This window comes from Bactrocera oleae, chromosome 6 (assembly GCF_042242935.1).
Source record: "Bactrocera oleae isolate idBacOlea1 chromosome 6, idBacOlea1, whole genome shotgun sequence".
NCBI lineage: Eukaryota > Metazoa > Arthropoda > Insecta > Diptera > Tephritidae > Bactrocera > Bactrocera oleae.
In genome coordinates, this window is record NC_091540.1 from 52,035,649 (window position 1) to 52,049,097 (window position 13,449).

General features: G+C 34.9%; 1 protein-coding gene across 2 annotated transcripts in view; it reads right to left on the minus strand.

Moving 5' to 3' along the window:
• Positions 1–13,449, minus strand: part of LOC106624719 (protein FAM135A) — a 51,992-nt gene that overhangs the window by 7,202 nt on the left and 31,341 nt on the right. For both annotated transcript variants that reach the window (XM_036359132.2, XM_036359133.2), the window contains exons 4-5: positions 6,062–6,308; positions 24–348 (exon numbers count right to left, since the gene is read on the minus strand). In XM_036359132.2, coding sequence (XP_036215025.2) covers positions 24–348; positions 6,062–6,308 — 572 coding nt within the window. The remainder of the gene's footprint in view (positions 1–23; positions 349–6,061; positions 6,309–13,449) is intronic.

A 13,449-nucleotide genomic window follows, 5' to 3' on the forward strand; every position in this document is an offset into this window, starting at 1 on the left:
GTTTAAGCTCTCGGCCAACCTACCTTCGCCTCTTCGATTAAGTGCTGTAAACGCTCAGTGGTATCGTTCTCGCGTAATGGTGGTGAGCCAATTTGATTATTCATGCTCTTCGTAAGCACGGCGCTGAACTCGTTAAGTGTAACCTTAAGATTCTCAATTGCGCCCAACAGTAGGCTGCACACTTCGTGATGTATTTGACGCGATTGTAGTAAGCGTCCAGCGGGACCACCGCTACACTTGGTGGTGCCCACAATTTGTGGCCCGAAAAAGACCGCCTCCAATGGACCGGGCGACATACTGCCACGACAATTCAGCTTGCCGCTCCAAGCTTTCGAGCTTTTAGGTGCGCTGCATTAAAGATACATACGGTATTAGAGACTTTGTTCTGGGCGAAAAATTTATAATACGTTTTTACAGTAATTGAAGCTTTAAGCTCAGCTTTTGTTTAATTTTAGTTTGGGACACACACACTTACACAAAATTATCGCTAATTGTTGCTCTCTAAGAACAACTTTAATGCCGACTACAGAGTAATATTAAAAACAAAAAAAATACTGGGCGAGAAGTTTATGCTACACGTACAGTGAAATTAAAAGGGAAACAATAATAACAAATATAAATGTATATATATGAATTTTCAAAACTCTTAGTTTTACTACTTTAATTTTACTTTCACTATTTTATTTTCAACTAGGCAAAGTTGTACTAAAACTACATTCAAACCGAACAAACAAAACTTAAAACAGAAGAAAGTATGAACCAAAACCGAAAATTTAAAAGGAAAAGGAGAAATCCTAGTGAAATTGAAGGAAAGTAACTAAAAGTGTTATACTTAACGTGGAGAGAGTCTTACCAGAGTTTCATGTAACGGAAAAGTGTTTTCCTTTTTATTTATCGATGGTAAGCATTCATGAGTAGGAGGTCCAAATAAAAACAAAAACAACGTTTGTCGTAAAATTGTTACAGCAAAAATAGGCGATTATGTGAAATGTTGAAGTTTTGGGCCGGATAGGTTTAATTTTTTGTTTGTTTTTTATTTCGAATTTTTTGGGATAAAGAAGTTGGGAAGTAAAACTTAAATTAGTAAAGTAATTTTTGACAATACAGTGGAATATAATATGATATGTATGAGCCGAGTATGTTTTAAGAAATAATCATGGATTTGTAACTGTAAATGAGGGGCGGGCAAGATATAATACTACTTATGAATCAAATCTATTTAAATTCAATTCAGTAGACAGAGAGAGTAAAAGTAGTTGATAAAAGGGCGTCACAACTGGAAAATTCAACTATTTACGTGGAGCTAAAAACTAATGAAAACAGATTGGATCTAAATAACTTTGATAATTGAAGTAATGTGTAATGTTTTTTTTTAGGAATTTTGAAACAAAATTAATGGAACAAACTTTAGAACTTCGCGGTTTTCTTATTACTGATAACAAAACCTATGAATAATCAGTACGTAATATTGATAAGCTTTCCTATACTTATTGAATAACACTGAGTCCCAAGCACTAGGAATTATTTATTATTTAAAATTATTTTTGTCAGTTATGCACTATGCTTACACCAGAAAATTCGTTGCAATTTCGAAACAATATTAAAAAATTTTTTTTAAGATTTGTTGCTTAACGTATACAAAGATTTTTTTTCATAGATCTTCATTAAAGTACGAGGGTGGTCGGAAAAGTACTTAGCCTCATCGTCCGATGACGTCACTATCGGAAAAGTGCGTTATATTCTGACAGACTGTTTAAATTTCAGCCGAATCGGAATTCAGAAATCGCGCAGTGAAATCAAAGAGCGTTGTATGTGATGTATACGATGACTTTTCTGCTTCGCTTGGGGTCATTAGGGTAAGGGTAGTGTTTGACTCTAAAGTTTCATTTCGATATCATCCACGAGACATGGATCCACTGCTAGACACCAGTGACCCAACTCTTCACTGCTTTAAGCGTCATGCGTGCCGATATTGTCCGCAAAAAGTCTAAGGAATATAGCGGAGAAGGTGAACTTTAACGGTTTTAAGGTTTAACGGTTTGGAGTTATCTACCTATTATATATATTATTTATTCTATATCTAGGAGTTTAAAAAATTACTGACGTCAGTTCATAACTGCAATTAGTCTTAATATAGGATCTAGTAAAAAGAAACCCATTATTTTTGCATTTAATTGAAGGCATATTTGGCATAGTTGGAATGAAGTGATTTAGGCCAAATTAACACCATTTCGTTAGATAACTTATTGTCATTCTGCAGGTAATTTCATATGTCACTTTCATATAAATCCTCGTATATTGGCAAAGAATTGTGACAGTCGATTTTCACAAGCATCTCTTGAGGACAATTTTTCACCAGCAAAATCATTTGTCATACACAGGTACAGGTAGTAATTACTTGGTGCCAGGCCTGAATTATAAGTTCATTGCATAAGAACGACCCAACTAAGCTCTTGGAGTTTCTGGCGAACCGCGTTTGAAATGTGTGTTCGGTGGTATGGAACACAATTCTTCTCCTATTGGTGTTTGACTGTTACACTACTAGAACCATAAACAATATTCACATTTTCAGCTAGGGCGTTTTCTCCTTTGCAGTAGAAAAATTGTAAAATGTGCCGTATCTTACCCTTACTGGTGGTGCCCAGCTGTGACGCGTGCTCAAACAATACTGAGTCAAGCAATCACAAAACTGTCTGATAAGTTGGTTTAATATGAAATCTTAACTTTCTTAGATTTCGTTATACTAGACGTTATTTAATGTATACTTGTATATACTATAGCTTATCCGGTTGACTTTATAGCAATTAAATCCCAAACTTAGTTTTTCCTTGCTTTTTAAATATTCAATAGTTTTTCTTATATTTTTCATATGCATTTTTCTATACAAATCTTATTTATATCTTATCTATAAAGTAAGTATATTATTAAAATTGTCTGAATACTGTATCCTTAGGGAAATACTTCTAAATTATTAAACTCTTGCAAATCCATTAATTTATTCATTGATAACTACTTATCTGAATGTACTCGAAAATGACCGGAAGTATCAATTTAATATACTCAACTAATTTTCAATACGGGATTAAAAGTGTTCAAAGTACTTTAAGAGATTAAATAGACACTTGAGGTTTTACAACAATTCGGATTTATTTGTAAGCATGAACTTTCTTAATTCTCCTCTGTGAGCGATATGTTCAAGAGAGCAGTAAATGGCGAAGCGGTTGTACAAGTATATATAATATACCAGACAACACAAACTACATACAAACATAGTACTAGCGAAGGATTTTAATTATTCAGTTGTGAGGGTGTGTTCGTGTGCTTGCAATACAAACTTTTTCAGCATCAAACGTCGGAAAATTTGAATACGCCAAGGAAAGTTGAAAGGAATAACCTGTGGCAAGGCTCTCGTTTGACGTCTGCGAACAGTTGTAGGCACGTGAATGTGATCCAATGGCATGTATATGTGCGTGTGTGTGTGGTGCGGTTGGAGGATGAAACGCAGCGCAGCGGCAACAATTGATTTAAGTCATTAAAATTAATTGCAAAACAAGTAAGGAAGTCGGTGAGTCGTTATGTCGGTCGGAAAGGAAATACCAAATAGGATTAGAGTGGGGCAATAGTTGGTCGAAGTGTAGACAGACATGAGACTAGGAGACGAGGAGGCTAAGAGACTAGGGACACGCGCGTTGCCAAGGATGCGCCTTGCCATTTATACTCGGATAGAAAGTTGTAGACACATGTTGGAAATTACAAGTGAGTCTGCGGCTGTGAGTGCTGCCCACTCACCAGGGGAGAGGGAATGGTACAGTTGTAGCTGGTGCCATGCGTTGCTAATGAACATCAATGCGTGGTACATGACAAGGCAAACGTGTGTGTAAGCGCTTTAATGAGTTGCAAATGCCTTCGCTATTCCATTTTTTTTTTGCGTTATTCGCCTTCATTTAGTCACTCGTGCACTAGCTCTCATTGTTTTTCATGATCATAAGTATATGATGATAGGAGGAGGCACAACAGCCGGCACTTGAATTCATTCATGGCATGAATGTTAATTTTTTATAAGTACACGTGCCGTCGCAGACGTGTGGGAACGATTATATGTATATACGCACATACGTATGCACGCAGTTGCACTAAGAAGATATATACAAACATATTTGCTTGGTAATAAGTGATTTATAAAATTGCAGGTAACTTTTCAAATTTTGTGGACAACGCACATGCAATTCTGAACTTATTTTTAGGTTGAGGAGCATTTTTCAATACCTCTATGCGCTTGATTGTCGAAATTTTAGAGATTTACATATATAAAATAGATATAGCATAAACAGGGTATATTAACTTTGCCACGATGTTTGTAACAGCCAGAAGGGAACGTCAAAAACCCCTAAAATGTATGGCACATATATTTAAATGATCAGGGTGTCGAGCCGAGTCGATTTAGCTATGTCCGTCCGTTCGTCCATCCGTTTGTCTACATATCTAGTCTAGTCTTTCAGTTTTTAATATATCGATCTAAAATTTTGCACACATTTTTTTTTTCCTCAAAAAGCTGCGTATTCGTCTGAACCGCCGATATCGGGCCACTATATCATACAGACCGCCATACAATCTGAACGATCAGAATCAAGTGGTTGAGTGGAAATTCTTATCTAAGCCAATATTACAATCTTCGAAAAAATAGTTTAGATCCGATCACTATAGCACATAGCTGTCATACAAAACTTGCATAGAAAACCTTCTTATTTGACGAGATATCTTCACGAAATTTGGCATGCAATATTGTCTAAAGCAATAATGCTATCTTCGAAGAAATGGTTCAGTTTGAATAACTGAACGATCGGAATCAAGTTCTTGTTAGAAACTTTTGTATTAGTAAAGGGTATTCTAGCATCGGTGCAACCGCACCTTCTATAATCCATCATTTATTGGCTTCGAAATAGTGTAAATATTTTCTTTAACCTGAAGGATGTAGCTTTGGGTCGCGGACTAGTAAAAAGAAAGCACAGGTGATATTAATGCTTTGAGACTCTATTGAGTCAAATTCTTATGAAATATCGTATTGAGTCTTTAATCAGTGCTAAAATATAGGCCGGTTGTGGTATGATGGGTTGACGTACCATTGGTTTGAAAGTCTACTGAAGTCTAAACTTGACTTCCATCATATATACCTATTTTTAGAGTAAAACTGAATCCTCGGAGTGCTAAATTGTTTGCTGAGCTTGATAATACGGTTGCTATGGAAAATAATCGGATTGACCGGTCTTTGATAAAGAAAATCGGTAGTGAGATGTCCTCAATTGAAAAACGTTGACTACAGTGTCTTTAAAGAGGTTCGATGACCATGAAAATTCAAGGCAAATTTTGGTTTTAGACTACCGCGGTTCGACTTTGTCTACTTGTATATTATCTAAAATATTATTGTGTCTAAAATTTATTATTAGCTATTTATGCCGAATCCAATCTAAACTACACTAATGGTCTGTAACTGATAATATACAGAACAACATAAATATATTTAAAAATTTAGTAAGTTTTCGAACTTGCTGCAAAAGTAAATGGTGCCTGTTCTCATTAAGCAAAACCCTGATTGAAAAACAAAAAAAAATTATGTTAGAGAAATTCCCAATTCCAATTTACTACTCTTATCTAATTATTTCCAAATCCGACTTTTCGATTTACATATCTCATTTGCATAATTTGTTTGTAAATATTGAGATGCATAAAGGACAAGGCAGGTGCATGAGTAAATGCGCACACATCAGCAGCTATGCAGCCACAAATTCCACATTCGCAGCCATCAGCGGTCGGTTTATGCTCGGTATACAGCTACGACATGGCATGGTCGTTTAGAGAGTATAATGATCTTGTATGAGGCCAAAGCGCGTTTACAAACAAACATAGCAGCATGTGTGAAATGCCACAACCGGAATGTGCGTGGCTTTGCCTTTTAATCTCTTTTTTCATGACTCTTCAACATGCCCCGTTGCAGCCGTTGGGTCAGGAGTCTGCCCAGTTTCACATTCAACACATTCACACATAGACTCCGTGTAATACTCACTTTATGTAGGGCTGATGCAAAGCCACTAAACTGGCGTGGATGCCAACGCTAATGGCGGCCAAGTGGAAGTAATCGAACAGCACCGGCAGATGGTAATGGAGCCCTCGACCTGGATGGAAATTCAGCTGTAAGGTGCGTGTGGAGGCCAATGATAATGCGCTGGTGCCGTTTTGTTCACCAAACCACAACTCCAATTGCAATGAGAATTCCGCACGTTCAATGGATTCCTTCAAGTGACGGCTGTCAACTGGAAAAAGTGAAGTGAGCAAAAGAGAAATGAGAAAATCGAAAATTAAATGCTTACCAAAGAGAAAAGCGGATTTAAATACGAAATGGCATTGCTGCTTATAAGTAAATTAATTATGATTTTTCTTTGAGGTAATTAACATTAATTGGGAATTAGAATTACAAGTGTTTTAGCATTTGAGAGCTCTACTCAATTCAACTCAGAAACTTCAAATGACATTTGCTTAAAGTATATATAATATATATTAATTTACACGCTTCCTCCTGCGGTGAAAGAATTATTATCACCTAACTTAACAATAGAAAGCAGAAAATTATTGTAATGGTATTTCTGATACAAGTGGCTATCAGTTGCTTGGGTTTCTTAAAGGTAATTTTTGGATATATAGGGTTATAATTTATTTCCTATGAAGAGGATTTGTGTGATCAGAGCCGTCAAAACTCTAATGAGTCGCTGAATGCGCAAAAGCTTGTAAATCTTCTTATTTTAATCAAAAAGGTATTCCTACAGATATTCTGAGAGTAAATATCCGAGATACTCAATATATATGTCATGTAGACCACTCTTGATTAAAAAACTTTCAAGTCGACTTAATAATGAAACGAAAATATCTTTATGAAGATATCTTCTTTTGATCGGTCAATCTTAACGTTTTGTTCGGAGATTTTAGCGTCGCTTTGAGCAATAATCTATGCCAAATTTTGTGACTGCAATTCAAAGACTTGAATTGATCGATCAGTTTTTTTGGCAGCTATATGCTATAGTGGTCCAATTCGTCGGCTCCGATATATCAGCAAGTTCTTGGGAAAAATAGAACTTATGCAAAATTTCAGTTTGAGATCTCAAAACTAACTAGACTAGTCCTTGTATATACAGAAAGACGGACATGGTTCAATAGACTTAGCTCATTACGATGTTCATTTATATACCTATATACTCGTACCTTATAGAGTCACAAACATTTCCTTCTGGGCATTATAAAATTCTTGGCGAACTTACAAGGAGAGATTAAAATTTATTAGCTACTAATTCGAAAGTATGTATACTCGTATGCAAATATAAAAAAAGCTAATAATGAAACAAAATTAATTTCGCAATTAGATATGTTTGCTAAGCTAACTCGGATAACTATAGCATATAGCTGCCATATAATCTGAACGATTGGAATCAAGTGCTTGTGTGGAAAACTTTAGTATTTCACAAGAAATTTGGCATCGGTTATTGCCCTAGGGTTAGAAATTGTTCAGATCGGATCACTATAACATATAGCTGCCATACAAACTAACCGAATAAAATCAAGTTCTTATCAGAAATTTTTTGTATTTGTGAATGGTATTATAACTTCGGTGCAAACGAAGTTAACATTTTTTCTTGTTTCAATATGAAAATGCTTTCTGCATGTTTCTTTTTCAAGTACTTTCCAATAAGAATTCGAGTTCTTAAAACAAATTAAAGCTTTTGCTAACGCAAATAAGCTTCAAATCCGCACGAAATTGTCCCGTAGCTATCAGAAAATACTCAAGTACTTTAAATGTACATTACGATATTTATAACAGCGTTCATTTCATTTCGGCGGGTGAAACTGAAGCATTGCAGACGACTTAAGTTATCATTCTCCATTTTTTATTTCATTCAATTGAGGGTAATGTACTATTCGGTTTTCTCAGATTTGTCTTGGCAACATCAACACACCACGATGTGAGTCCACTTAACTGCGTATATTCATGGTGAGCTAAATAAAGACCCTATACGGGGTACATGCGTATACCTATAATACATATGTATGTATGTATATGTTTGTGATATAAAGTATATTCTGTGTGCATAAATTTGTTATTTGCGAACTTATGCATATTTGCGCAAAGACGGCACACATGCGCATGTGAACAACCATGTAGAGATACATATGTGTATGTGTACGAGAGTGGTTCGATATGTGCTTAGCCTAATTTATTATAGAATCGTAGAACAAAATCGGACCCGTAGTTTTTGTTTGAAGCAGACGTTTCAGCAGATTTTATAAAAATAGAGAGATCAATTCACAGCAATGTTTAAACTCAATTCGAAGGAATTTAGCTTAATTTCAGAAATGTCAAAGAATCATGGATTCGTTGGTACACATCAAAGGCCAAGGAACAGTCAAAACAGTAGACTTCATCGGGGCCATTCACTGCGCCAAAGAAGACGAATACTGTCTTATCGGCCGGAAAGGTGATGGCCACCGTTTCCTGGGATTCACGAGGTATAATCTACATGAACTACTTGGAGAAGGGTAAAACTGTCACAGTGCTCTACTTTTTTTTAATTATTATGCCGATTCGATGCCCAATTACAGAAAAACAGTCCCATATGGTGAAAAAAATTAGTATCGCTGGGTCAAGTGATCGAACTAATACGGAACTATGTTGAAAAATAAATTGCCATTTTTTCTCAAAATTTATGGTTTTCTTATGTGGGTTAAGGACTTATCCGAACGTGTTTGAAAGTAGAATGCGACGCACTGGCATCAAATTTCTGCACTCATATGTGCATTAGAGTACTCAAATAAATTCATTTTTGCATTATATATCTACATATGTACATATACTAGTGTGTGCGTTTTCTGGAAAACATTTGTATAGAAAATAAATCTCCAAGATAGAATGGCGGATAAAAAAGTGAAAATGCCAGTTGCAAGAGAAGTGTCTGTCTGTCAAACGGTCTGTTCGTCTCAGAAAGGAGTATTTTATACTTCAAATAATACAATAGCACACACATACATATACGATACATAAATGTATATAAATTATGACAAGCATATTATTGCGTTGTATTGTGGCTGTGGGCGGACGGTTCTATCAACCGCAGTCACCAACAATTCCATGCAACTATTGTATTCCCACAACAGCAATAAGAAGTACAACAACAATATAAACAACACTTACGTCAGTTGGTGGCACTTGTTATGCCTGAGTACCACATGAGTATTTCAATATGTGTGAAATTCATTTAATGTTTCCCTTACAAAGAGCATATAATTTAAGTACAACTTTCTTTCTACTCGAATATTCGAGCGTTTACGACTAATTAACCACTTCTCGAAAGGAGTTGCCACATATTTTATATATAATTGTACATTCATATGTAAAATTTTCAACTTTTTTGGAATTCAAGACCAATGTGTGTGTAGATATTTATTTTCTGCTCGGAAATATAAGGCGCACAATCTTTTATATTGTATATCTATCTTCTTTTATGCTTGAGATATTATATTTAATCTGACGCTTTGTAACGTTTTTGTTACAAGCACCTCGAGCGGTATAAACTTCGTTTTTCAAAAAGATGTCAGGGAATCGACTCTGGAGATCTGGGGACAACAGAGATTTTTTGTTGCAGAAACTTTAGGGTTAGATACTCGGCGTGGCAAGGCATGTCGTATTGTTCAAACTACTAACAGGCAATGTTGGGCAGATATTTTGTCCAAAAATTATTAGCATTAATGGCTAGATTTTTTCTAGTACGGGAGCTATGAACTATGGGCTTGGCGACTAGTAATTTGTATAACAATATGTGTGTTCCGGTAATATCGATTTCAGATTCCGAAGAAAAGTGTTTTATTGCATATATGTTGAAGGAAAGCTGAAGTTTTGACAACACAAAAATTACCAAAAATCGGTGTTGTTCATGACGTTTGCGAAATTTCGTTGAACTTCTGTTGCTTGAACCTTTTAAATATTTTTCTATCTGAAATAAATCACTGATAGCTGTTAAAAGCCTTTAGCTGCTGAACTTACTATAGTGTATAGACTTTCTTCTGCATTGTTCTTCAGTGCATTTTTCGCCGACTCTCTTATATTTCTGCAAAATGAATTAAGATCGGCCACTGTACTGTAATGGCTTAGTACTAAATCTAACGCTTTTTATTTGAAAAACATGATTGCGCAATTCCAAATTTTCATATGACTCAAGCTATGAATTATATGACTAACACTATTGGATTATTTTTACTTACATCGATTTGAAATGAGATAAACAAAAACCCCAAAAAAATGCTTGACGACCTTTATAAATAAAATAAATAGTTGGAAAACTTTATAAGAAATGAATATGTTGATTGCTTTATCTCGAAATTACGAGTTTTAAATTATTTCAAAAATGTGTATGGGCGGTTAGGAAGGCACAATAGAGCACAGGGCGCAGTGCAATCCTATGCATTAATCTAATTTAAGTGGAGCAGTTTGAATGAAGAATACAAGTATACGAAGACAACAGTAATATTTCTATAAATGTATCTTATTAACATATTCATTGCTTTAGGTGCTCGTACAACATTCCGAAAATATATGCTAGTTCTTCAACGTCTTCCATTAGCTTATTCTCTTGCACTTTTTTTAGGATTAAACTATGTATTTTCTGGCACTGCCTTCATTAGTTTTAAAAATACGAATGCTGCGAGAAGCAAAATATTAGAATACTTTTCGGGCTTAGAATAGTCAACTTTGTGTAAATGACATTTTTATAGCAGATCCTTGTTTCCATTGTAAGTTATCATACAGAAGTGTTCAAAGTGTTCCTACATACATTTGTGAACTCTTTAAATTACATCTTCCTTATATTAAGCATATGCATTTTAATCAAAAAATCAAAAACACAACAATCATAAACATAACTTGGCCTAAGGTAATAAAATTTGCTGGCACTTGTTGAATATATATGAAATGAAATGTTAGCTAGCTGAAAAATTACCCAACACCCTCTTACTCAAATTTGCCACATTTATATATCAAAAGTACACGTGTATACTTGTAATTGTAAATTAAATTACGGTTGTGCTTGTATTTAAGAATATGGCACTTTAAAATATATTTTATTTCGCGGCCATTTTACATAAATTTCATGCCGGCAAAACTTATGCTAAGGTCCTCCACGTCAAAGGTTTTCAAACATAAGTACTCTCAAATAAAATCAAGGCTTGAACCACTTTGAATTGTGCGTATTTTTCGCTTCCACAGACACAAGTCCCTCACATAAACACACACACCTTCTCTTACTTATAAGAGCATAAAAAAGAAAATGGAGAATATGACCATTAATATTTTATGAGCGCATAAAAACGTTAGACGAAGTACCTTTTGATACTTACGGTCGAGTTGCTAAATTGCAGTGTGAGTGGGTTGTAGAATATATTGTTATCGTTGCGAGTACCTATTATGTTTTGTAGAATTTTTAGCAACGTTTATGATTGCTTGGAATTTTGTTGTAAAATTTTCTAAGAACTGATTTTCTCTGGTTTGTAAATGTGGTATGATTAGTCATGATGCCTGCTCGTTGGTATTATGTCTCGTTAACAGAAACTTTACTTTTTGAAGCAAAACTTCGGTGGTAAAACTATTCGAATGCAAGAAAATCGTGTAACGCAACAAAATTGCGTCACGTTGACAGTAGCGCCACCATAACAATGACAAAAGGATTTGAAAAGTACTTACTCCGTGTCCCAAATATATACAAGAAATATTAAAAAGTTACCACCTGTTATTTAAATGATACTGGAAACTGGAGAAGTCAAAGAACGTTTGCAACTGAAAGTATTTGAAATTTTATTGTAAAATAAAATTAAATATTATACGAGTATAGGTATAATATAAAGAAAAGATTTGGCAAAGAAATACACTGCACTGAAGAGTTTTCGGAAAACTTAAAGCTCAAAAATATTTTTTGACCTGGGTGGCACCCTGTTTATAAATTTCAAATGAATGAAATTAATATGATATCAATTATTACGATAGGGACGTCAAACTAAATGATTTCTGAAAGTTGAAAATAAATATGGCTGGTGTTGCTAACTGATTATAATAACCAATTGATACCATAGGTATATGAAAACATATTACTTTATACTTGTACTAAAGAGGTTCACGGCAGATTTCTGTGGAAAATATTTTTGAAAAGTGTTACTCCCTGTTTGAAAGCTTAAAGGAATGAAGTTATAAGATGACGTAATACTGAAATATATTTACTAGATACTTATGAGAATGACTTCAAGCTTTGCCCTACCAACAAAGGGTGTTTAACACTTGTAAGAATTTCATCAATCAGACATTCACTATAATTAAAATTTAACGAAATCGGGAGAAAGAACCGAATATTACATTTTTGTTGATTTTAAAGCGGTTTTATACATAAACCTATCTACAATATATGGCTAATTAAGTATCCCCAGAATATATATATGGCTATATAAAAATCACTGAGTACCGCAGCTATCTTTTAGATGACAATTCCATCGTATCCCTTTTGGGTGCAATTTACTAAATAATACTTGCAGTTTACTAATTTAAATACAATTAAATCCCATTACTTGGAAACAATCTCGCTTTCTCTGTAATTAAAATTAGATGAAATTTCGCTGGGCGTATTTGCAACAAACCATTTAATTCATTAAATTTGCGTATACTTGCCGGCACTTGCCACCATATTTCACTGAAGCTCTAAGTCAGCGCAGAAGCCGCGCACATACGCGAGTATGCCTCGGCGCGTCACTCGGCAGCCTGCAGTGCTTTGACAGTCGAATGTCAGACGCAGTAATTTCAATAATGCGGCAGTTGGCACGCACTGCAAGTCGGTGCCTCATGCTTGCATGCCTCAGTGGAAAGGCGGCGAAAAAATTGAATATTGTGCCAGCACACGCGGCGCTGCTGGCACAGTTTTAATGCTATTAAATGCCAAAATATAGCACTAGCTATGTATGTACATACTCGTGCATATATATGTATACACCTTTAAGATTGGGAACTGTTTGCTTTGACTAAATTTAATTTGGTTTATAATGTTACAACAGCATATTAAAGGGTCTATAGTTGTAGTTAGTTTTTGGTTCGATTCTTCTCTCTAAAGTTGGCAGGACGAAGGCAGCTAACCGCGGCATACTGCTTTCATACAATTTTTCAACAACTTTTGAAGATTATAAATTTGAAAACATGTTGTTTCATGTTTCAACTTTCAATATTTTAATATATTTTTCCTTTTAGGCACGATATGATTACCCCGTTATAACAAACATCAGATAGCTAAACTTTTATCTTTCTGATACTAACAAACATCAGACTGAAATTAGAATACTACAAGTTTCATTTCATGACAGCGATCTTAAATGAGTCGAAAT